General features: G+C 42.3%; 2 protein-coding genes across 3 annotated transcripts; one reads left to right on the top strand and one right to left on the bottom strand.

Annotated features, from left to right (window-relative positions):
- Positions 1 to 382: 382 nt before the first annotated feature.
- Positions 383 to 15121, top strand: si:dkey-195m11.11 (uncharacterized). 2 transcript variants are annotated; one of them, XM_035778642.2, is made up of 8 exons: positions 383 to 420; positions 1886 to 1936; positions 4159 to 4461; positions 7349 to 7669; positions 8167 to 8487; positions 8920 to 9044; positions 12265 to 12445; positions 12654 to 15121. In XM_035778642.2, the coding sequence occupies exons 1-8, from the start codon at positions 399 to 401 to the stop codon at positions 12887 to 12889; spliced, it is 1560 nt and encodes a 519-aa protein (XP_035634535.1). In that variant the 5' UTR covers positions 383 to 398; the 3' UTR covers positions 12890 to 15121. The 2 variants fall into 2 exon arrangements, with proteins under 2 accessions (XP_035634535.1, XP_035634534.1); XM_035778641.2 differs by lacking the exon at positions 383 to 420 and having other exon boundaries at positions 1633 to 1936.
- Positions 14284 to 19735, bottom strand: LOC118388991 (intermediate filament protein ON3-like). The gene is made up of 9 exons (XM_035778640.2): positions 19154 to 19735; positions 17219 to 17427; positions 17023 to 17083; positions 16785 to 16880; positions 16470 to 16634; positions 16209 to 16334; positions 15790 to 16010; positions 15612 to 15667; positions 14284 to 15449 (listed from the first exon to the last, which is right to left on the bottom strand). The coding sequence occupies exons 1-9, from the start codon at positions 19592 to 19594 to the stop codon at positions 15259 to 15261; spliced, it is 1566 nt and encodes a 521-aa protein (XP_035634533.1). The 5' UTR covers positions 19595 to 19735; the 3' UTR covers positions 14284 to 15258.
- Between the last annotated feature and the right edge of the window lie 2417 nt (positions 19736 to 22152).

Raw genomic sequence — 22152 nt, 5'->3', positions numbered from 1 at the left:
GAATGATCAATTTGTAAAAATCATCATATCCATGAAAAAAACGTTTTTCAAAATATACAATTGTGCCAACATTTTGTTAAATCCCATCATCAGATGTGAATATTTCTTGACAAGAAAGTCAAACTAATATAACAATATCCGAAACCATTCTGGTTACAATGATCAATGACGGGATAAACAAGTGTAAAAATGTTACACTGGCTTCATAATTCAATATGTGCTGAATTAATCTGGTATTCGATTCCTCCAACAGCTCGAACTCTGTGAATAACGACGTTTCTAGTATTATGTAAAGTACTGACAGTTTGTGTGGGAAGTTCAGATCTTCCCCATTTGCTATTGCTCAAATACATTTTCTGGAATTTATTGACCAGTTATTCTCGGCAGTTTCATTCACCATGGCGATGCTCAGCGTAACAGGTACATTTTTATGTATGGAAATACATCTAAAGAGTATTTGTTCAATATGGACATTTTTATGGATGGACATTTCTTTTTTAAACAATTAACCACAATGCTGAGGACTGTTTAAATGTTAACATTTATAATTTTGTAAACTTTCATTCATATGTAAAGGGTTTGATTGAATATAAAAATGACAGCTTTCAGTGCATTCATATTTACAAATACTTATTTATCCTACAGTATACCTAGGATAGGATAAGTAATCCTTCTCACCCCCCCTTTAAGATTTAGATGCACTATTGTAAAGTGACTGTTCCACTGGATGTCATAAGGTGAATGCACCAATTTGTAAGTCGCTCTGGATAAGAGCGTCTGCTAAATGACTTAAATGTAAATGTATACATACATTGTACATGTACTGTCTTACAGCATGAACATAAACAGCACAAACTAACTTTGTTGGCACTTTATTTACAAAGCATTTTTATTTTTAATATCTTTAAATAATGACCTGTTTTATATACAGTGAAGTCTAAAAGTATTTGGACAGTGACAAGTGTTGTTGTTTTGGCTTTGTGCAGACTTTAATTTGAACCGTTTCGAAATTACGGGTATTTTTCTACATGCCCCCTCATTTTAGGGAACCAAAGAATTTGGTTTGTGGTGGTAAATAGACAGCTATGAAGGTTATAGATGAAAACTCTTGGTAAATAGTGTGGTCTACAGTTTGACATGAGATATGCTACCTCGGGTGAGCAAAACCTTGAGACTTCCTAAGATTTCTACAAACTTGTTTTGGCTGTGTTTCTGATTATTTTGTGCCCAACAGAAATTAATGGTAAATATTGTATTGTGTAATTTTGTAATAACTTTTATTGTAAATAAGAATAGGATATGTTTCTGAACACATCTACAATAACGTGGCTGCTACTATGATTACAGATAATCCTGAATTAAATCGTGAATAATGATGAGTGAGAAACTTGAAGGCATAAATATCGTACATCCCCAAACAATGCTATCATTCCTTGTTATTGGTAATGTCTTGGGGTATGATCTTTGTGCCTCTGTAAGTTTGTAGAGTCACTAGCTTGATGTAGTCATTGTGAGCTAGGAATAGGGGGACCAAGTAGTAAACTTTTGACTACTTTAATAGACATATTTAAGTGAATTGTCCAAATAGTTGTTTTTTTTTTTTTTTGGGATACCATCAAATTAAAGCTGACAGTCTGCATTTTGTATCATTTCAAATCCAAAGTGCTTGAGTACAGAGCCAAAACAACAAATGTATCACGGTCCAAATCCTTTTTGGACCTCTCTATTTATCATTTGTTTTTCTATTCAACAGATCGGTGTGGTCAGAATATATGTTACAGTCAAGTGTATGGTTAAAGAATATTCACTATCAGTAAGTTGTGGGGTGGGAAGTTGAACCAGTTACACAACACCAAAATGTCCCTTTCCTCTCCTTCTCACCCAGTGCTCACCATCTTGTGGCTTGGGCAGTCAGCCAGGGTGGTTTGGACTCAGGGTAAGCATGCTCTCTCTTGCGTATTTCCAAATGTGCTTGTTAAAACTGGTTGTTTCTCTCCATACATAGTTTGTATGTAAATGAATCCATGTTCCCGGTGTGAGAGAGAACAAGGCGCATTATGTACAGTATTATACGTTATGTATCGTTAGTAGAGTATCACTGAAGAACATGTCATTATGTTCATAATGTAGCTGATACAGTAATCAGACAGCAGACATACAGCGCACTATAAGTAGGGCCAGTTGTTTTGGTTGATTTTTATGGGTTCATTTTTTTACAAGCATTATTCACTAGGCTCGCTGCATGTATAAAATGTTATTTACCTGACACAAGCGGTCTCCAATAAATCATTGTCTGGTTGTGTGTGAGTGTTTGGTGGGGGAATCGCCTAAAGCTTGCCATATACTTCCCAGTCGAAATAGTTCGCATATATTATGACATATATATTATGACATGTTTTTGTGACGTTTTTGTGGGTTTTGGTCTTCGGCTGGATTTTCTCGGCTTTCTTGAGGCAAGTTGAATTTCTATAGCCAAAGTTTTACTCCCCTCTGTTGGTGATTGGTCAACAGTAGGAGTGGAAACTATGGGCGGGATTCTAAAATTAAGTTTTTTTTTGTATTCAACGAGAGACGACTAATTTTCATGTCAATGTTTTCACTTTAGAAATTCTCCACCAAACATCTTAGTTAGATGCCAAATGAATGACCGATTTCTTGATTTAATTCTGACTAGTTTGAGGAAGTGTTGTGGCTCAAGAGGGACAAATAGTAATATTTACACGTTTTTCTCGTTTTCAAGTGAAGGTCTTTAGGGAGTATGCGAGCACAGATGTTCGCTTTGCCGAGCAGAGGTCTGCTAGGAGCAAACCGAACCTATGTATCCCCACGCCTTAAGCCAGGGGAGGCGTAGTTCTATGAATCTTAATCAGAGACGGAAGAAGAAGCGAGACACCACACTCAGCTTTTTTTCTGTTTTGTTTCTGGTTGAATAAAAGTCCATATACTAAGTAGACCAGACCCAACTGTAATTGCATAGACTGGTTGGTTGTGTAGCAACAAAACCAACGGGTGGGCACCTATTGCACAATGAGCACTCTCAAATACATTGTTACAGTTGTTGGTTAGCTAGCTAGTGAATTATAGCCATATTAGCATTGACATGAAATAAGTCAAAACAAGTCATGGTATCATGAACAAGATGAAACGAGTGACGTACGATTCCCCACATGGCAGCTTCTTGTCAATGTTTGCCATCTATCTGACCATTCAGAATCATAACAATGCACAGCTTCCGGCGCTATCGACACGCGCGCTTCATTTTCAACGAATCCCATCTATTGGTGTCTATAGGAGACACATTCAGTTAAGTTCGCACAACTGTCTTTTCGCCATAAACGCAAGTGTAAAACAGTATATTGAAATGTTTAACCTCGAGACCTCTTTCCAACAATGCAATGATAATAATATTATAAATAATATTGATTGGAGACAGCTTGTGTCAATTAAATAACATTTCCTAGGATTTTGAATTTGCAGCAAACCTAGTAGATAATGATGGAAATACCAAACATTAAAAAAATAAACAACTGGGGTTGTAGAAACGCTAGTTTTAGTTGCAAAATGAATTGCAACTGTTTGGAGTAATGATTACACCCCCGGCTGCAACTATAACACAGGAAAACAGCTTGTAACAGTTTCCCTTAATAATGTTGTATACTTTGCATTGTATCAGAATATCCTTCTGTAAAGCAACATCCTCTTCACAAGTCATGAGTTGTGATTAACTGGAGAGCTGTAGTGTGGTCACCTATGTAGCAAGCATCAGTGTAAAGGGGTGTTTTCCTGGTTTCATAAAAGTTTTGCAAGGCTGGATCCATCTAACACTATGAAATGTGAAAATCCTGCAACCGAGTACTTTTGCATGGCACTGTGTAAACCACAGGCAATATGATGTATTGAAAAACAAGGTGTGTGTGTGTGTGTGTGATAGGCGGTTCTTTGGACTTTAATTGGGGAGGATGGGATCTTAGTAATGGCTGGAACAGAATAAATGGAATCGAACACGACAAACACAAGGTTTCCATGTGTTTGATACCGTTGCATTCACTGCATTCTAGCCATTATTATGAGCTACCTACCCTCCCATCAGCAGCCTCCTGTGGTGTGTGTGTTGCTGTACCTTTGTAGTGATTGCACACTTTTCTCACTCTTCCACAGGCCCTCTTCCAGCCCCCTCGCTCTCTTTCTACCGCCCCCGTTTTGGCAGCAACATCCAACTCTTCTCAGACGTGGAGCTAATCTGCACACTTCCGACAAACGTTAGATTGCCAATAACTGTCTCTTTTAGCTGGGACAACCAATCCCTCTCTGCAATACATTCCCTCACTATACAAAACAGAGATGATGTCAGGTTCACCACGAAAGCCATTGCAGCCAATGAGGGGATCTACGTATGCTGGTACAATGCCAGCAATACTGGAGACGTGTCGGGGAAAAGCAATCCAGCCAACCTTACCATCTGTAAGTGTGTCATAATGTCTAACTCTCTTATTACAGATCATCATGAGGGCATACAAATGCAATGTTTAACGGGTGCCCCTCTTCACTTAAAAAAAAATGGAAATAAACTTCCAGTAAAGAGATACACAACTTCCTCTCAGATTGTGGTTGAACTATGCCTCTTTTAGTCTCCCCAAGAGACAAACGCTAGGTGTTGAACTAAGGTTGCTACAGTATTTTAGTTTCAGGATTAGTTGTGCATTATTTGTTTGCGAGCCTCGCGGTCGTCAGTTGAATGGTGTTTCCTCCAACACATTAGTGCAGCTGGCTTCCGTGTTAAGCGGGGCGGGTATGAAAGAGGCGCGGTTTGGCGTGTTATGTTTCGGAGGACGCATGACTCGACCTTCGCCTCCCGAGCCCGTTGGGGAGTTGCAGCGATGAGACAAGATCGAAATTGGGGAGTAAAAGGGGTTAAAATGGAATCAGTAAAACCTTACAGGCCTTACAGATAATTATTATGGCAGCATTGCAACAAAGACACAGAATTTAATGCTCACCTACAAATTACCGCTGGATTTCTATCACGCTACTAACGGAGATTACTTTCCGAGCTAAAATAACCTAGCCTGAGGACTCACATTATTCTTCCGCTGCTCTGTCATTCGCTACATACCTTAGTCGAAGACTGCCATCATTGAAGTCGCCCTAAATCCGCTCAAATATAAAGATTAAAATAGTCCAATGACAATACTTAGCAGAGGGCAAAATCGTCTTGAAAAATGTTGGTTGCAATCAGGACTAAAAGACAGAGGAAGAGGTGAAGCAAGAGAGTTTACGCTGCCCAAAAGCTGTACATGTTAAGCAGATCGCTCATTATTAAGCTAGTGAGGAGTTTTTGTATGGGGGACAATGAGAGAATGTCGAATTTAGTCAAGACGAAAATGTATTGCTGTTTTGATATGTGAGCCTTATTTGATCTCGTAGAAGTTTTGTAATGCTTAGGTTCTTACGAGTGTACTGATATGCACTCACCGGACAGTTTATTAGGTACAACCATTTGGTACTGGGTCGGACCCCCCTTTGCCTCCAGAACAGCCTGGAAATGTTCCACGGGGATGTTGTTCCATGCTAACATAATGGCATCACGCAGTTGCTGCAGATTGGACTGCAGCACATTCATGCTACAAACATCCCATTCCGTCTCATCTCAAAGAGGCTCTATTGGGTTGAGGTCTGGGGACTGCGCAGGCCACTCAAGTAAACTGAACTCTTTCCACTCCTCAAATGTCCAGTGTTGGTGATCATGTGCCCACTGGAGCCCCTTCTTTTTTTATAGCTGATAGTTGTGGAACTCGGTGTGGTCGTCTACTGCAATAGCCCATTAGCGTCAAAGATGGAGAAGTTGTGTGTTCCGAGATGCCATTATGCACGCCACTGTTGCACTGCACCATTATTTGTCTTTTTGTTGCCCGCCCGTTAGCTTGCACCATTCTTGCTCAAAGAACCTTAGGTCACTTGTTTTGCCCTTTCTAACTGTAACTGAATGCCTTGACGCTTTTCAGCCTGCTTTATATAGCAAGCCGCAGCCACGTGTCTCACTTTCTGTAGGAGAGATCCATTATCGTGAACGGGGTGATGTGCGTCATAAACTGGTCGGTGAGTGTGATGCACGTGACATCCCGGGAACTTTGAGAAAAAGCACTTTATATCGGCGTTTGAGGCGGTCTATGCATATTCATGAGGCTAGCAAAGCATCTCACTCTCCATTGAATACAGGCGGCAACATCCTTTGAGTATTCAAAAAATTATTAAAATAACGAGAAGTATCCACCAATGCAAAGAGAGGAATAGGTGAGGGCTTGACAGCCCGCCGTTCCACTCTGTGGACAACAAACCCTATTGTCAGGGCAGAGACACAAGCTTCTCGACAATATATCCAGTGTCTCTGATGAAAGATAAAAAGACATCCATGTTAAGGCTGTCACGACCTGATCTGTTTCACCTGTCTTTATGCTTGTCTCCACCCCCCTCTAGGTGTCGCCCATCTTCCCCATTATCCCCTGTGTATTTATACATGTGTTTTCTGTCTGTTGCCAGTTCATCTTGTTTGTTCAAGCCTACCAGCATTTTGTCTCAGCTCCTGGTTGGCCCTAGTCTCTCTTTTCTCGTCCTCCTGGTTTTCGACATTTGCCAGTCCTGACCCTTTTCCCACCCGCCTGACCACTGCCTGCCTCTGAGCCTTCCTGCCATCCTGTACCTTTGCTCCGCCTCTGGATTACTGACCTCTGCCTGACCTGACCCTGAGCCTGCCTGTCGTCTTGTACCTGCCGTCTTGTGCCTCTGCTCTAGATTATCGACCCCCGCCTGCCTTGACCTGTCGTTTGCCTGCCCCTGCGGTTACAATAAACATTGTTACTTCACACATTCTGCACTTGGGTCATACCTCGATCCCCGATAAAGGCGCTTACAGGTGGGCCGCGGTAACTTGCAAAGGTCTCATAGACTTAGTGGGGGTAGGAAGGCAGGCAGCCAAAACGCAAGTAGTTTTGCAAGCGGCGCAGTTCATGGAGCTCGCACCCGTGAGCGGCGCTGTTGGCTCGGGCGCTCGAGGCGCCAAAAAATGAAATTAGCTGAAGTTTTGAGCGGCCGCCGCACATGGTTGACCAATGAGTAGAATTGTATTGATGGTTTAACGAGAGATCAGCTGTCAATCAAGTGGCCATTACCAGTCGTCGCAATAAGGCTTGAATCGATCCCTGAGTCATTATGATTACTGAAATCTACAAAGAAAGAAATAGCCAAGAGAGAAAGACTTAAAGAGAACTGTCCATCAATAAATGTATGACATTCACTGTCCTATCTCTCTGACTCTCTTATATCTTTCCATCTGTCTTCGACACTCGAATAGCCTCTCTTCCAGTGCCAATTTTGGTGGTGCCCGCCTTCATACCCATTGGAGGAAACTACACCATCAGCTGCCAAACTACCACCCGCTTCCCCAACAGAACCCTGGCCCTTTACTCCAGACAGCTGCCTGTTACTGTGGGAAACGAGATCTTTAAGTTTACGGGGTCAGCGGCCCTTCTTGACAGCCACGATTCCATCACACTGACCAAGTGGCTAGTGGACAGCACAGAAAACTTTGAGTTTGTCTGCAGACTAGAGATTGTGGACTTCAACCAGCATATTTACCTCTCTCCTCCTTCCAGTTCCCTCCCAGCTATTGCAGGTTGGTGTATGAGCTCAGGAAGAGTTAATAGTCAATAGGCCTACAGCAATAATGCTGTGTTGTACTGTAATATAATGTGTTGGCAGTCTGCAGGCACTGACCAGCGTCCAGTAAAAAGCATGAGCTGACGCCCAACCAAAAACTGTTTCTAGAGGTGCGAACTAAGGGAGAGTAAACTTTATAAAAACATGAAAGAAAGTCGACACCTGTATATTCTCCCGGCAATTTAATGACGAAGGAAAGTCACACGGTCATGTACTGTATGTTCACAACAATTTACTGGGTAAACAAACGTTTCGGCACTCAGTGCCCTCTTCAAGAAGTCAATGCGTGCGGAAACGTTGGTTTACCAGTACGTTTTATGTGAGTATTCAGCATATGTGTGACCTTCCTTCTTTATTTGTTATACTGTATATGACCAGATTCAAATTACTAACTAAAAAGTCACTTGTTGAATATGTCATATGTCCTCTGACTCTCCACCCCGCTTCTCGCAGAGGAGGCGCCTATCCGTCTTGTGCCCCAGTATCAGGGCTCCAAGTGTCTGGGACAACTGGAGGTTCAGGTCAGAGGCAGCTGGGGCCCTGTGTGCCAACAGATAGAAAGCTGGAACCGGGCAATGGGTATCGTGGTTTGTCGAGAGCTGGGCTGTGGGACACTATCTTCCGTCTCGACGAAGCAAGACCACAACCATAAGGTTGACTTCTCCATCGGTTCCATATTGTGCAGAGGAAGCGAGGGACGACTCAGGGAGTGTCAGATTGATGCGGTGCAGCCCCTTTGTAACTCAAGGAAGGGGGTGAAAATGGTTTGCTCAGGTGGGAGAGAGTGCATTCTTCATGTTGGTTGGTGTTAATTCTGTACAACTCTTTAACAGGTTGTTGGTTGTTAAATTGCCGTCAGTGCAGGGTTTTTCCCAATCCTGGTCCTGGAGATCCAAAGGTCTGCACATGTTTGTTTATAGCCCACCACTAACTTAGCGGATTCAACTTAAAAACTGCTCATCAAGCTTTTGATAAATTGAATCAGGTGTTTTAATGTTGGTCATGAAAAATAAATTCACCCCTTTGGGTCCCCAGGATTGGGTAACACTCTGTAAAGGCGTTACCTAATGTTTTGTGACACTGTTTTGACCAGATACTTGTATTTTGAGAGTTTGTATTTTAAGAGTTTTTCATTTTTATATTTTGTATGGATGATTTTTTTTTTGGTCTGGATTATTTTTTCTAACCCTCTTCCTCTGCCTGTAGATGCTCTGCCAACTACTAAGATCTCAGTCACAGGCTACAGAAAGGTATCGAGAGTCGACATCAGTGATGAGCACTCGTTGGAATTGTCCTGCATGTTCAATGCCCCTTGGTTTGGTACGGAAAAGGTAACACTGTAGCTCCCTATAATACTAGTAACTACGCTAACAGTGAAACTGAGATAAATGGCTTTAAAGTTTTTTTTTTTGCTAACCAGCCAAACAAGTTGTAGGTAGATAAGTGATAATGCAGTGATGTATCATCTTATTATTGAAGTCATTCTTATGCACATCAACCATGCCCACTGATCTGACCTCTGAACCATAAAATGCTATTACTGCACTCTGCTAATTTATGACCTTAAAACCTCTTCAGGATCAAACCCTTTTTTCAATTTTTGCCTAAAATGACATACCCAAATCTAACTGCCTGTAACTAAGGATATGCATATTCTTGGTACCATTTTAAAGGAAACACTTTGAAGTTTGTGGAAATGTGAAAGGAATGTAGGAGAATATAACACAATAGATCTGGTAAAAGATCATAAAAAGAAATGTTTTTTTTTGTACCATCTTTGGATGGATGCAAGAGAAAGGCAATCATGTATTATTCCAGTCCAGCTGTAATTTAGATTTTGGCCACTAGATGACATCATTGTATGTGCAATGTTTTAGACTGATCCAATGAACCATTGCATTCCTGTAAAAAAAGTATCAAGACTGCCCAAATGTGCCTAATTGGTTTATTAATAACTTTTCATGTTCAAAATTGTGCACTCTCCTCAAACAATAGCATGGTATTGCGGCAGGTAGCCTAGTGGTTAGAGTGTTGGACTAGTAACCGAAAGGTTGCAAGATTGAATCCCTGAGCTGACAAGGTAGAAATCTGTCATTCTGCCACCTGAACAATTTTATTTTATTTTTTATTTCACCTTTATTTAACCAGGTAGGCTAGTTGAGAACAAGTTCTCATTTGCAACTGCGACCTGGCCAAGATAAAGCATAGCAGTGTGAACAGACAACACAGAGTTACACATGGAGTAAACAATTAGCAAGTCAATAACACAGTAGAAAAAAATGGGCAGTCTATATACAATGTGTGCACAAGGCAGTTAACTCACTGTTCCTAGGCCGTCATTGAAAATAAGAATTTGTTCTTAACTGACTTGACTAGTTAAAGAAAGGTAAAAAAGAAAAAATAATTATTCTTTCACTGTAATAGCTACTGGACGGTGCCGTTAGATTAACAAGAATTTAAACTTTCTGCCAATATCAGATATGTCTATGTCCTATGAAATTTTCTTGTTACTTACAACCTCAAGCTAATCGCATTAGCCTATGTTAGTCCCGCAGAGGACCCACCGATAAACAACTATATGGGTAATGCAAAGGCAAAGTGCAGTATCTACAATCTAACTGTATTTTTCTGTTTGATGGAAACCATTTGAGAGGTCTAACTTTACTGAACAAAAATATAAACACAACATTCAACAATATCAACGATTTTACTGAGTTTCAGTTCAGATAAGGAAATCGGTCAATTGAAATGAATTCATTAGGCCCTAATGTATGGATTTCACATGCCTGGGAATGCAGATATTCATCTGTTGGTCACAAATACCTTGAGTAATTGGCAGGGGTGTCAGTATCTAGTGTATCTGGTGTGACCAGTAACCAGTCAGTATCTGGTTGTGACCACCTTTTGTCTCAAGCGGCGCGACATCTACTTCTCATAGAGTTGATCAGGCTGTTGATTATGGCCTGTGGAATGTTGTCCCACTCATCTTCAATGGTTGTGCAACGTTTTCTGGACATTGGCGGGAACTGGAACAAGCTGTCTTACAAGTTGATCCAGACCATTCCAAACATGCTCAATGGGTGACAAGTCTGGCGAGTATGCAGGCCATGAATTATCTGGGACATTTTCAGCTTCCAGTAATTGTGTACAGATCCTTGCGACATGGGGAGGTGCATTACCATGCTGAAACATGAGGTGATGGTGAAAATAGGCCTCAGGATCTCATCACGGTATCTCTGTGCATTCAAATTGCTATCGATAAACTGCAATTGTGTTTGTTGTCCGTAGCTTATGCCTGCCCATACCATAACCCCACCGCAACCATGGGGCACTCTGTTCACAACTTTGACATCAGCAAACAGCTCGCCCACACAACTCCATACATGTGTTCTGTGGTTGTGAGGCCGGTTGGACGTACTGCAAAATCCTATAAAATTACATAAGGCAGCTTATGGTAGAGAACATTGCATTCTCTGACTACAGCTCTGGTGGAAATTCCTGCAGTTGGCATGCCAATTGTACGCTCCGTCAACTTGAATACATCTGTGGCGTTGTGTGACTGCACATCAGAGAGTGTCATTTTATTGTCCCAGCACAAGGTGCACCTATTTAATGATCATGGTGTTTAATCAACTTTTTGATGGGCCACACCTGTCAGGTGGATGGAGTATCTTGGCAAATAAAAAATGTTCACTAACAGGGATGGTAACACATTTATGCACATTTCGGGGATATTTTATTTCAGCTCATGAAACAATGGGACCAACACTTTACATGTTGCATTTATATGTTTGTTCAGTGTACATTCCAACTGTATTTAATGGTTTTATGTAGTTATCTTTTCATGTTTTGAATGTTGTATTGTAGTAACCCTCATAACCATTTTTTTTGTCAAAAGGTAAGGACTATTTTCATCACGTAGAATAATTATACCTCAAACATATATTTGACTTTGTGCAATATCTACAATCTAAATGTGTGTATCCAACTTTCTTGTTGTTTTTCTGTTTGACTTTGTATGGTCATTTATTTGACATAGGGGTCATAGGTCAAATCAGTTGTCATGATTTCTATGCATAAAAAATCCCTTTATAATAAGATAATACAAAAGTGCATTATTACTTATCTACACCATATTGGCTGGACAGCAAATAAACGTTGTAGCCATTTTTCTCAGTTTCACTGTTTGCATAGTTACTGCACTTTGCCTGTGTATGGCAGAATTGGTAAATGCTGTCAAAACATAATTGAACAAAGCCAAAGTGCAGTAACTTCTGTTACTGCTGTTTGCCTTGGTTTTTACTTGGATTTTGCAGTTACTGCATATTTCACACTCCATGTTCTCTGAAACTGAACGTAATTGAACCAGGACACTTTGTCACACGATAAAACACATACTATAAAGCCTGATTTCAGTCTTACCTACATTTTGACCAAAAGTGTAGTTACTGCATGTTTGCCTTTGTAGGGCAGAGTACTGGTGGTATGCAAGTACTGTATAACGTCAACAACAACTCAATTTGTGATGTTTCTTCTCGTCATTTTACTCAGCTTTCCATGGACTTGATGAGGGTCTCCATAGATTCGTACATTAACACAATCGACAACGTGCAAATCGCCTCAGGAGAGGAGATGAGGACCATGCTTCATGCGCCTGTCTTATCAGGAGAGTATGTCTGTAGAATTAGAGGGTCTGAACAGACTGTGTCCTCAGTGAGGATCTTCGTGAGCAGTGAGTACCTATGTTTTCTCGCTTAACTAAAAGCAACTCCATCTCTTGTATAGGTATTCACAGTATGTCCGCCTCTCCCCTACTCTGTACTGTAACCGATTGGTACAGTGCAATCTGCGTGCATAGCGATTGTCTGAATTATCTTACACTCCATACCCAATGCTCAGATTTCACAGTAACTCTTGTGTTCTCCGTTCACTTTCAACAGAATGGTACAAACCAAATGTTGGACTCATCATCACGGCTCTCCTCACAACCGTATCTGGAGTAGCCATATTAGTGTATATGTGTGTCTATCGTGTCCAAAAGGGGGAGACAACAAATGCTGTCACTTCTCAAGCGGTGTCCACAGCTGAAGCAGAGGCCTCAGCAGGAATGGAGAGAGTGTCTAGAAACATGCAGGAAGCCCCGCCCGAAAATCTCCATATAATCCCTATGCAGTAAATGTTTTGTGTATTTACAATTAAATAAAACGTATGGGCCTGTCTGAAACGTCACCCTCAACCTTATATATAAGGTAGTGTCCTACTTTCTACCAGTCATGTGGCTCTGGTGAAGAAGTTGTGCACAGCCCACTGGGCACACACTGGTTGAATCAATGTTGTTTCCATGTCATTTCAGTGAAATTATGTTGAACCAACGTGGAATAAACGCTTAATTTACGTCTGTGCCCAGTGAGGAGTAGGGTGACATTTGTCATTTGCCCTTTAGGTGTTTCCTCACGAAACTAAAACAAAAAAAGACCATGATTTTGGGGATTTTCACTAAAATTACTCCACGAAAGTATTAATGTCCTAAAGTGGGTTCTCTGCTAGTTGTAACGTTATGGCCCATTTTATACAGAGAAATTGGCTCGGTAGGCAATGTAGCCAATCACAGCCCTCCTTGCACATCCTGCAAAGCACCAACACAGAGGGCGACCATTTTTTTATACATTTTCACATTCACTGTGTTGGTGATGCTTACAAATTGGATCATAACTTTAAAAGTAGCAGAGATCCCACTCTTGAATGTCGATATGTCTGTAGAGCATATTATGTTCAACAATAAATAGAATACTTAGCTCAATCAAAAATGTGATATTTTCAATATGCACGTTTACATTTTTCTATATTTATACATTTATGTTAGAAATGTGTTATTGAAATCAAAATACTACTCATATTACAGAGCAAGGGGAGAAGCTTCACACCAACAATTGCTTTATAGCACCTACAGATGAAACACGGAGTCTCAAAGGAGGCCTGGGTTAGGCCAAAGTGTCATAGAATATTCTAACTTCAATGAATTATTTCCCAGTGATCTTTCGTGTCAAATATATGTCAACGATCTTTCCTTCAACAGGTCCTTCTATGGATTAAATGTTGTGAAAATCATGGTATTTTTTTTGTTCTAGTAACATGAGGAACCACTACTACAGTGATTATGCTTCTGTAATGCAATCTAATAAAAGACTTGTCTTGAGGAGGACAGGAAGTCATAAATAGTTTGATCAAACTCAATTGTTGTATAGGAAATGAACGTGAGATAAAACAGTGGGTCTAAACTTTGGATGTTGCCTTTAATTATGTGTTTGATGTGTCCCTTCGTAAGACAATGACCGGTAACTAACTGGGTTTTTGAGAGCTTGTTGTATTCGGCAAATGATCAGTACTTTATTCATACAAATAATCAGTTATCAGTTTAATGTGGTTGAATACTCTGAAATTCCAAAAGTGCTCAACCTTGTAGTTTCATTTGATCAAAGGATGTGCTAGATGGTGCCAGAGATGTATGTGAAGCACACACAATTCAGAAAAAAGACAACAAAAATAAATGTAAGAGACAGCAGGCAGTGATTATAGATCTCAGATTCATTTAATTTGTTTTGTTTTTTTTATGTTAAAACGTCAATTGACACAAATTATGTAGGTTGTTGAGAAAACTTTGACAAATAAATCTGGTCGCAACATCGTTTCATTCCAATGGTCATCAAAAGCTAAACCAAGCACAGAAGAAAACTATTTACAGGAAACCTCTCTAAAATGTAAACCTCTGACAACAATGTATTTCCTTTAGAGTTATGCGAGTGAAGATTGACTACAGGCTCTTCTGTATGGCTATTTCAGTACACTATGAAAGAGACAGGTCACGTGTTCGTAACGAGGCCTATTTTCGATTACGGGAACACATGACATAATCACTTTCATATCATTCATAAATCACCTTAAAGAAATATGAGGGTATTCCCACAAGGGTGGGAGTGTTTTCTCCGTTCAGCTGCCAAATCAGCAAGTGTCCATAGTTGATTGATTATGTCCATGGCACTGCCGCCTATGAGTGTGACGCTAGAACAATATGCCCAACAACCACTGATGCATTTAGATGCAACATACAAGCTGACAAAGATACAAGGAGGATCCCGAGCAAGCTTTCTTTATAGCTGGTTTAAACTTTTTCCTCAAGAGTTTACTCATTTTTTTTCTTCTTCCTATTCCTTATTCGTCAGTGCAGAAAGATAGGAATGTAGGCCTTGTTAAACATGGTGAAGAGTACATGTGAATGAGGGGAGAACAGCTATTGATCCTGGATGAACACGTTGATACATTCATTGTTTTCCAGCGAATCACTGTCAAGGCAGTATAATTCAATGTCCCTATTCTTATTTCTCTGTCGTGGGAGGGATTGAAAAAGAAACGTAAATACATGTCATCAATCTCATTGCAAATCATCAGGTTCGCTAGACATTCCCCCATCACTTTTAACTCAACAGGGATATTGCTGTGTCTAAGAGTACTGCATACCACCGTGGATTGGTACAGAGTGGAAGGTCTCTAGAAACGTCTGCTGGAGCTGGTGGATGTCACAGACTTAGTGATGGTGGCACCTCCGCCGCTGCCAAAGCTGCTGCCGCCACCAAAGCTGCTGCTGCCGCCAAAGCTGCTGCTGCCGCCAAAGCTGCCGCCGCCGTAGCTTCCGCTGCCGCCGCCATAGCCAAATCCACCTGAGCTTCCGGCGGAGTAGTCTGGGTACAGAGAGATAGAGTGGGATCAGTTTAATCGGCTGTAAAGCTAGAGGATATTTCGGTTTCAATGATGCATGGCAAAGTCCATGTGTATTCCTCAGCATAACGTAAAATGATCTGAACTAGGGGACACAGTTAGAAATGAAATCAAATGGTACTTACTTCCGCCAGAGGTCTGCTGCACATGGATTGTTGCAGACGCACCACCGGAGGATATTCTGTAAATAGATAAGTCCAATGTCATTGAAGTTTGGATGGAAAGTTGATCAAATATGCTAACTGTCATTCATAACATGCTAAGCTAAGAGGCTAATGTCTCAACTATCCAGCTTTAACTCACCTGCTTTCCTCTCCTTCCAGCAGCTTCCTGTAGGTGGCAATTTCAATGTCCAGGGCCAGCTTGACGTTCATCAGCTCCTGGTACTCACGCACCTGGCGGGCCATGTCCTGCTTGGCTCTCTGGAGGGCATCCTCCAGGTCCTTGATGCGGAGCTTGGCGTCCTTCACCGCCATCTCACCGCGCTCCTCTGCCTCAGCGATCTGAGCTTCAAGGTTGGCCCGCTGTGGTAAAAGAGAATGGTGCATTAGCATTAACCTCGGCTATTAGCAATGCTCATTAGCATTAGCCTGTATCCACTGTAGAAGCATGGATTAGCAGCTAATGGTAATACGCTAGTGCTATGAACCATCTAGCTTGGACATCAGCTATTTATGGACAATCCTCATAAAAGAGGTTCTGAAATTAGCTGGCACCCTCACCTGTCCCTTGACAGACTCAATCTCATTCTGGAGACGAGAAATCATGCGGTTTATCTCAGCAATCTCAGCCTTGGTTGAGCGGAGGTCCTCACCATACTGTCCAGCAGAGCTCTGCATCTCCTCATACTGAGAAAAGTGAGGAGGAAGTGTAAGAAATTTTAAATGAGGGAGACGAAGATTGCGGAAGCGCTCACAGCAATTTAGCTTATTTAGACCAAAATTGTCCTGGTAAACTCATGTTCATGTTCAAACTCTGCTTACCTTCTGCTTGTACCAGGTCTCGGCCTCAGCTCTGCTGCGGTTGGCGATGTCCTCGTACTGGGCGCGCACTTCAGCCACGATGGAGTCCATGTCCAGGTTACGGCTGTTGTCCATCTCCACCACAACAGAGGTGTCCTTGATCTGGCCCTGCAGCTCATGCAGCTCCTGAAGAACCAAGAGAGGATAGAGCCAACATCTGATTCACTGACCATCATGTAGTGTTGAAGCTCTCCAAGATTCAGATATGGAAGACATGTTGCATGGTAAATGTGAAAAAGTTAATGAATGTTGAAAATGTTAATGAATGGTTCATACCGCCTCGTAGACGGCCCTGAGGAAGTTGATCTCATCCTGAAGAGCGTCAACCTTGGCCTCCAGCTCCACCTTGTTCATGTAGGCACCATCAACGTCCTAGAGAGAGCGAGAGTGTGTGTGAGAGAGTGAGAGAGAGAGAGAGAGAGAGAGAGAGAGAGAGAGAAGTTAATGGAATGGTTGATATGGGTTCTAACTCTGATATGAGTTATGACAAGACATCATGTTATATCCTGCATACCTTCTTCAGCAGGACAAACTCGTTCTCCACTGAGGCACGTTTGTTGATTTCATCTTCATACCTGATGACAAAGCAAAGGGCAATATTTCATGCAAAGTCATCACTCTGGGTGGCTTCTTACACTGAGGTTAAACACAAGTTATTGCTTGTACTAATACGGCTACTTTTGAAGCACCGCCGACATATCGACACCTACTTGTTCTTGAAGTCCTCAACCAGGCCCTGCATGTTCTTCAGCTCCCCCTCCAGCTTCATCTTCTCGTTGCCCAGACCATCAAGCTGTCTGCGCAGGTTGGAGATGTAGGCCTCAAACATGGCGTCGATGTTGGAGCGGGTGGTGGTCTGGTCCTGCAGGAGGCTCCACTTGGTCTCCAGCATCTTGTTCTGCTGCTCCAGGAAACGCACCTGCAGGGACAAAAAGGGACATGGTCAGTGAGTGAGTGAATAAATGGATGCGTGTTCATTAATGAATGAGGATGGGTGATGGATGGTCCATGAATAAGGCTTTATAGCCTCTAAATTCAAATTCAATTGTCAGCCTGAGTAGACTTGGTGATGAAAATAATGAATCAGTTCTGTCAATTTTTAAAAGGGAGTAGAACGAATTGGGCTCCAATGGTGTAGCAAAAACATAACTTAGCTGAAGTCAACCTTGTAGCAGACTTGCAATAAAAGCCACACCAGTACCTGCATAGCTGTGTAAATAGCATCACAGGGTTGGGCTTGAACAGCCGGTCAGTGTCCAAGACCTTGTTAATTTAACCGATGACGACATATGGCAATCTACATGTATACACCCAGGCTGAGAAGCCTACATCCTGGGAGGCAAGACAAAACCTGATCCCATCGATAAACTGCCCTGAGATGTGTAGCTCTCATTGTTCACTCTCAGAACAAAAGATAGGCAAGTAAAAGAGAGTTTATCGGCATGCCAAAGCATATCCAAACTTTCTCTGCCTAGGACAGACTCACAGTGTGTGTATGTATGGCTTTAAAATGTTTTACCTATCTCTCATAGTTATGAGTCATCTCCTTTTCGCTCTGTTTCACTGTGAAGGCCACTCATTCATTCCAGCCATAAAAAAAACTAGGTGTGGCAGATAAACCACAGAAGACAAAAGCAGCTTTGAAGGCTTTACAGAGGTGTTTACATTGTTCTTTGCCTTGCTTGTGAGAGTTGACTCTCTGCCAATTAAGGGGGTGTATTTTATTCTCTACCTCAAGCAAGGCATATAAGGGGTGTGTGCAGGTGGAAATACCTAGAGACTGGTGGAAACATGGAGTTCATCTTTCATTGGAAAAGACAAAAGGGGAAGTCGATTTACTGTACTGCAACTGCACTCGACATGCTCATCTCCCATGACAACGGGGACAGGCATAGACTTTGGACTGTGGGCACTCTGTAGAAAGGTCCACACGACCACACCCCACAAGTATGAGATCGGGTGAGTCATGGGTTAAGAGACGGGTCTCCACCCTTGTTTAGATAGCAAAGAGACCGCTACAGTCACAGGACGGGCTATCAACTCCTGGGTAGAGACCTTTAATAACGTCTGTGTAAGTTAAACACAGGGGCAGTCAGAAACAGCTTTTGCACAGATTATAAGAGAATCCCGAATTCAGCACTGGAGATTATTGAGCTCACAGGGGGAGTTGTGACATAAGGTCTTAGTCAACAGAAAAATAAACATTCCTGCATATTGAGATCGTCTTTTCTTAGCTATATACAGCCAGGAACTCGTGTTATATTAGGATGCTAATATGTGAGGTGAGAACAAAGGCTTGTATTTGTTGCCTTTTTTGGTTTACTCCATTGATTCTGATCATTGCACAGTGTCCCTGTAGTCAATGTCAAATATCTATTTGGTTAGAGTTTGACATGGAAGCCCGCAAATAGTATAGCTCTACAGAAGCAAAGCAGTATAATATCATTCTGCTTTAATACAGGCTTTAAGCTCACTTTCTTTAAGAATAAATTCAGTGCATGAGAAAGTCAATGGAAATGTGTACTGGTACTTATCTGGCTCATTACAGAATATATAGTAAAATAGCATGCAATCGATGTCGATGTGAATGCTCAGTGTTTGAAGTGCAGGCGAGCTGGAGTCATATAGAGTTAACAGGAACTGACCTTATCGATGAAGGACGCGAAGCGGTTGTTGAGGGTCTTGATCTGCTCCTTCTCGTGGGTGCGGACCACCTGGATGTTGGGGTCGATCTCCAGGTTCAGGGGGGCCAGCAGGCTCTGGTTGGTTGTGACAGCTGTGATGGGGTATCCGCCACCCATACCACCACCGAATCCAGCACCGAGACCGCCACCGTAGCCACCTGCGCTGCTGCTGCTGCTGTAGCTGAAGCCACCGCCGCTGCCCCCGCCCATGCCCATGCCACCGCCGAATCCGGCGCCGGAACGACGGACGGATCCGCTGCTCATCCTGGTGGAGCCGGGGGCAATCATAGACTGGCTGGTGAAGCTCCTGCGAATGCTGGTGGTGCCGCCGCCCATGCCGCCGCCCATGCCGCCGCCCATGCCGCTGCCGCCGCTGGTGTAGCTTGTCCTGCTGAAGCTCATCGTTGAAACTTTAGGGGAGTGTTGACTCTTCTTTACAAGCCTGGAATTCTCGAAAAATTGAGAGGGGTAGAGAGCGACAGAAGTAGGACAGAAGACAAGGAGGCTTCAAAAGGAGAGTCAAGTCCCTCAAGTGACGATCTGTCTGGCACCACAGCGGTTTTATCCTACTCTAGAGCCAAGGGGAGGAGCATTCACCTGGAACATACCCACTTTTACCTGCACTTCTCTCCCTTTCCCTCCTCCTTCCTCTCCCTTGGTTCCCTTGAGGCTGTGGCTGGCAGGAGTGGCCTGTCCTGTCAGACTGGTCGAAAAGGATTGAGAGGAGATCAGCCCTGACACACCCTGCTTCTGGCGAAAGGGTTGAGAGAGGAAGGTGTGGGGGGGGGGGGTATACAAGGAGGGTGAGTATTTTAACCTTTGGGATTAATTGCATGTTACGAGAGGTCTCTTCAAGAGAAGACAAGTGCACTATCTTACAGAGCTCAGAGAAAGTGAATGAGGAGAAATGCACTAAAATGTGGTTACTTGGAGATAATTTACTGTCGTGTCACTACCGTTTGTCTTCAATATGTATGGCAGACATGTTTATGTGTCTACAAAACGTAAATAAAAATAGCCTATCGGAAAAGGCAAGCCTACTGTACAGCCACAACACACACCCATATGCATACACACACACAGACACACATATCCAGTGTTCATCGTACCTGCAGCAGATTGGCTCATTTGATTGACCCAAACCACATGTAAAGCCTATGTGCATGTTCTTGTTATTTTCAGTCACTATACAAAACTGCCCTAGTCTCTGACACAAACTGTTATACTATGAGTTTACTGATGTAGAGCCTTAGGGTGAGTAAAATAAGCTTGTGAAGGGCGGCACAGAAGGATTTGCTTTGGGCATATGCATATATTATAGTTTCTACATGTCTACAGCGTAGCCAAGTTCACACTCCGGGGAGTACAGTCTTGCACATGAATGAATTACGTATATTACAACCTCTTCCAGTAGTATAATCACTTACTCGCTTCAATTATGCCAACTGGCACAACACCCAGTGGATGATTTTAATGACAGACAAGTTGATGCCAGTGATGTGATTTCCAGTATACTGTACTCCTATGGCAATTGGAAACGGTACACTTTATTTTCAACATACAGTAATGTTGTACACCTACTTTCAGGGAGAGGAATTTTTAGCTCTGCCTCTTGAATTTTCGTGAATGTGTGTGAGAAACTGCCTGCAAACCTTGTCTCATAGCAATGTTGGCCAGATATGCGCAGGGCTTCATGGGTAATATCTCATAGAAGGTGTGTTGTGCGACTCCTGACTCGTTCCTTAGGTTGATTGATTGATTGATTGATTGATTGATTGATTGATTGATTGATTGAATTTGAAATCCAGACATATTCAATCAAACCAAACTGCATTTCAAGTGCATTGTAGACATATGATAGAAACAGTACAACAGGGCCAGTGATGTATGCCACGTTCCTGACTCTTTACGGCCTGTAGGACCTCTTATAGTAAAAGTGACATCATTTACTGACCGTGAGTGAATGTGTGAGTGAGCTCTGACTCATCAACCTGTCCCAACACGGTTGTATGTGGCCTCGCACTTTATCTGTCTATCAATCTCTCCTCCACTTTCTCTCGCTGACTCGCTCCATTTCGAGTTGTAAATCTCTCTTTCACACACCTAAACACATGTATTCATGGCTCTCTGACAGCATGACATAGGTTTATAGAAATATTCAAACTAGTGTATGCATGAATGAATCACAACGATACAGCACATATCTCATACAACTTCACCATACAAAAAGCATTCACGCATTACGTAAGGGATAGTCAACGAGGGCCTATGCATTCCATGGAAAATAATGAACGACGTAGGCGTGGAAGGTGTGTTCCATGATGTGCTAGCGGAGTGGAATTGACCTTCCACAGAGTTGCATTCTTTTCTAGAGAACGCATAGAGGCCCTAGTTGATTATCCCTTTCATACCATGGCTATAATTTAACACATTTGTCACTAGCAATGCGCTCATTTGCTGGTTGAAATTTGTTCAACATCCACTGAAGTAAGGAGCAATTTTACAAGATAGCTACAGTCATTGCTGTGGTAACTAAACAAGCCATCAGGCCTAGCTTGCCATTATGAAAATCTAATTTAACAATGACAATAATGTTTTCAATTTGACTTTTACTTTCAGAAGTATTTATGCTGCAGTAGTTTATGTGTCGGGGGGCTAGAGTCAGTCTGTTATATCTGGAGTATTTCTCCTGTCTTATCTGGTGTCCTGTGTGAATTTAAGTATGCTCTCTCTAATTCTCTCTCTTATTCTTTCTTTCTTTCTCTCTCTCGGAGGACCTGAGCCCTAGGACCATGCCTCAGGACTACCTGGCCTGATGACTCCTTGCTGTCCCCAGTCCACCTGGCCAAGCTGCTGCTCCAGTTTCAACTGTTCTGCCTGTGGCTATGGAACCCTGACCTGTTCACCGGACGTGCTACCTGTCCCAGACCTGCTGATTTCAACTCTCTAGAGACAGCAGG

This window comes from Oncorhynchus keta, chromosome 10 (assembly GCF_023373465.1).
Source record: "Oncorhynchus keta strain PuntledgeMale-10-30-2019 chromosome 10, Oket_V2, whole genome shotgun sequence".
Classification (NCBI taxonomy): Eukaryota; Metazoa; Chordata; class Actinopteri; order Salmoniformes; family Salmonidae; genus Oncorhynchus; species Oncorhynchus keta.
This window is presented reverse-complemented; position numbering and strand designations above follow the sequence as displayed.

Coding starts and splice junctions, on each gene's coding strand:
- si:dkey-195m11.11 (XM_035778641.2), top strand. CDS start 1,858: ATGTCCCTTTCCTCTCCTTCTCACCCAGTGCTCACCATCTTGTGGCTT. Junction 9,045..12,264: donor CTTGGTTTGGTACGGAAAAG/GTAACACTGTAG, acceptor CATTTTACTCAG/CTTTCCATGGACTTGATGAG. Junction 12,446..12,653: donor AGTGAGGATCTTCGTGAGCA/GTGAGTACCTAT, acceptor CACTTTCAACAG/AATGGTACAAACCAAATGTT.
- LOC118388991 (XM_035778640.2), bottom strand. CDS start 19,594: ATGAGCTTCAGCAGGACAAGCTACACCAGCGGCGGCAGCGGCATGGGC. Junction 17,428..19,153: donor TCGCGTCCTTCATCGATAAG/GTCAGTTCCTGT, acceptor TTGTCCCTGCAG/GTGCGTTTCCTGGAGCAGCA. Junction 16,011..16,208: donor TTGAGTCTGTCAAGGGACAG/GTGAGGGTGCCA, acceptor CTTTTACCACAG/CGGGCCAACCTTGAAGCTCA.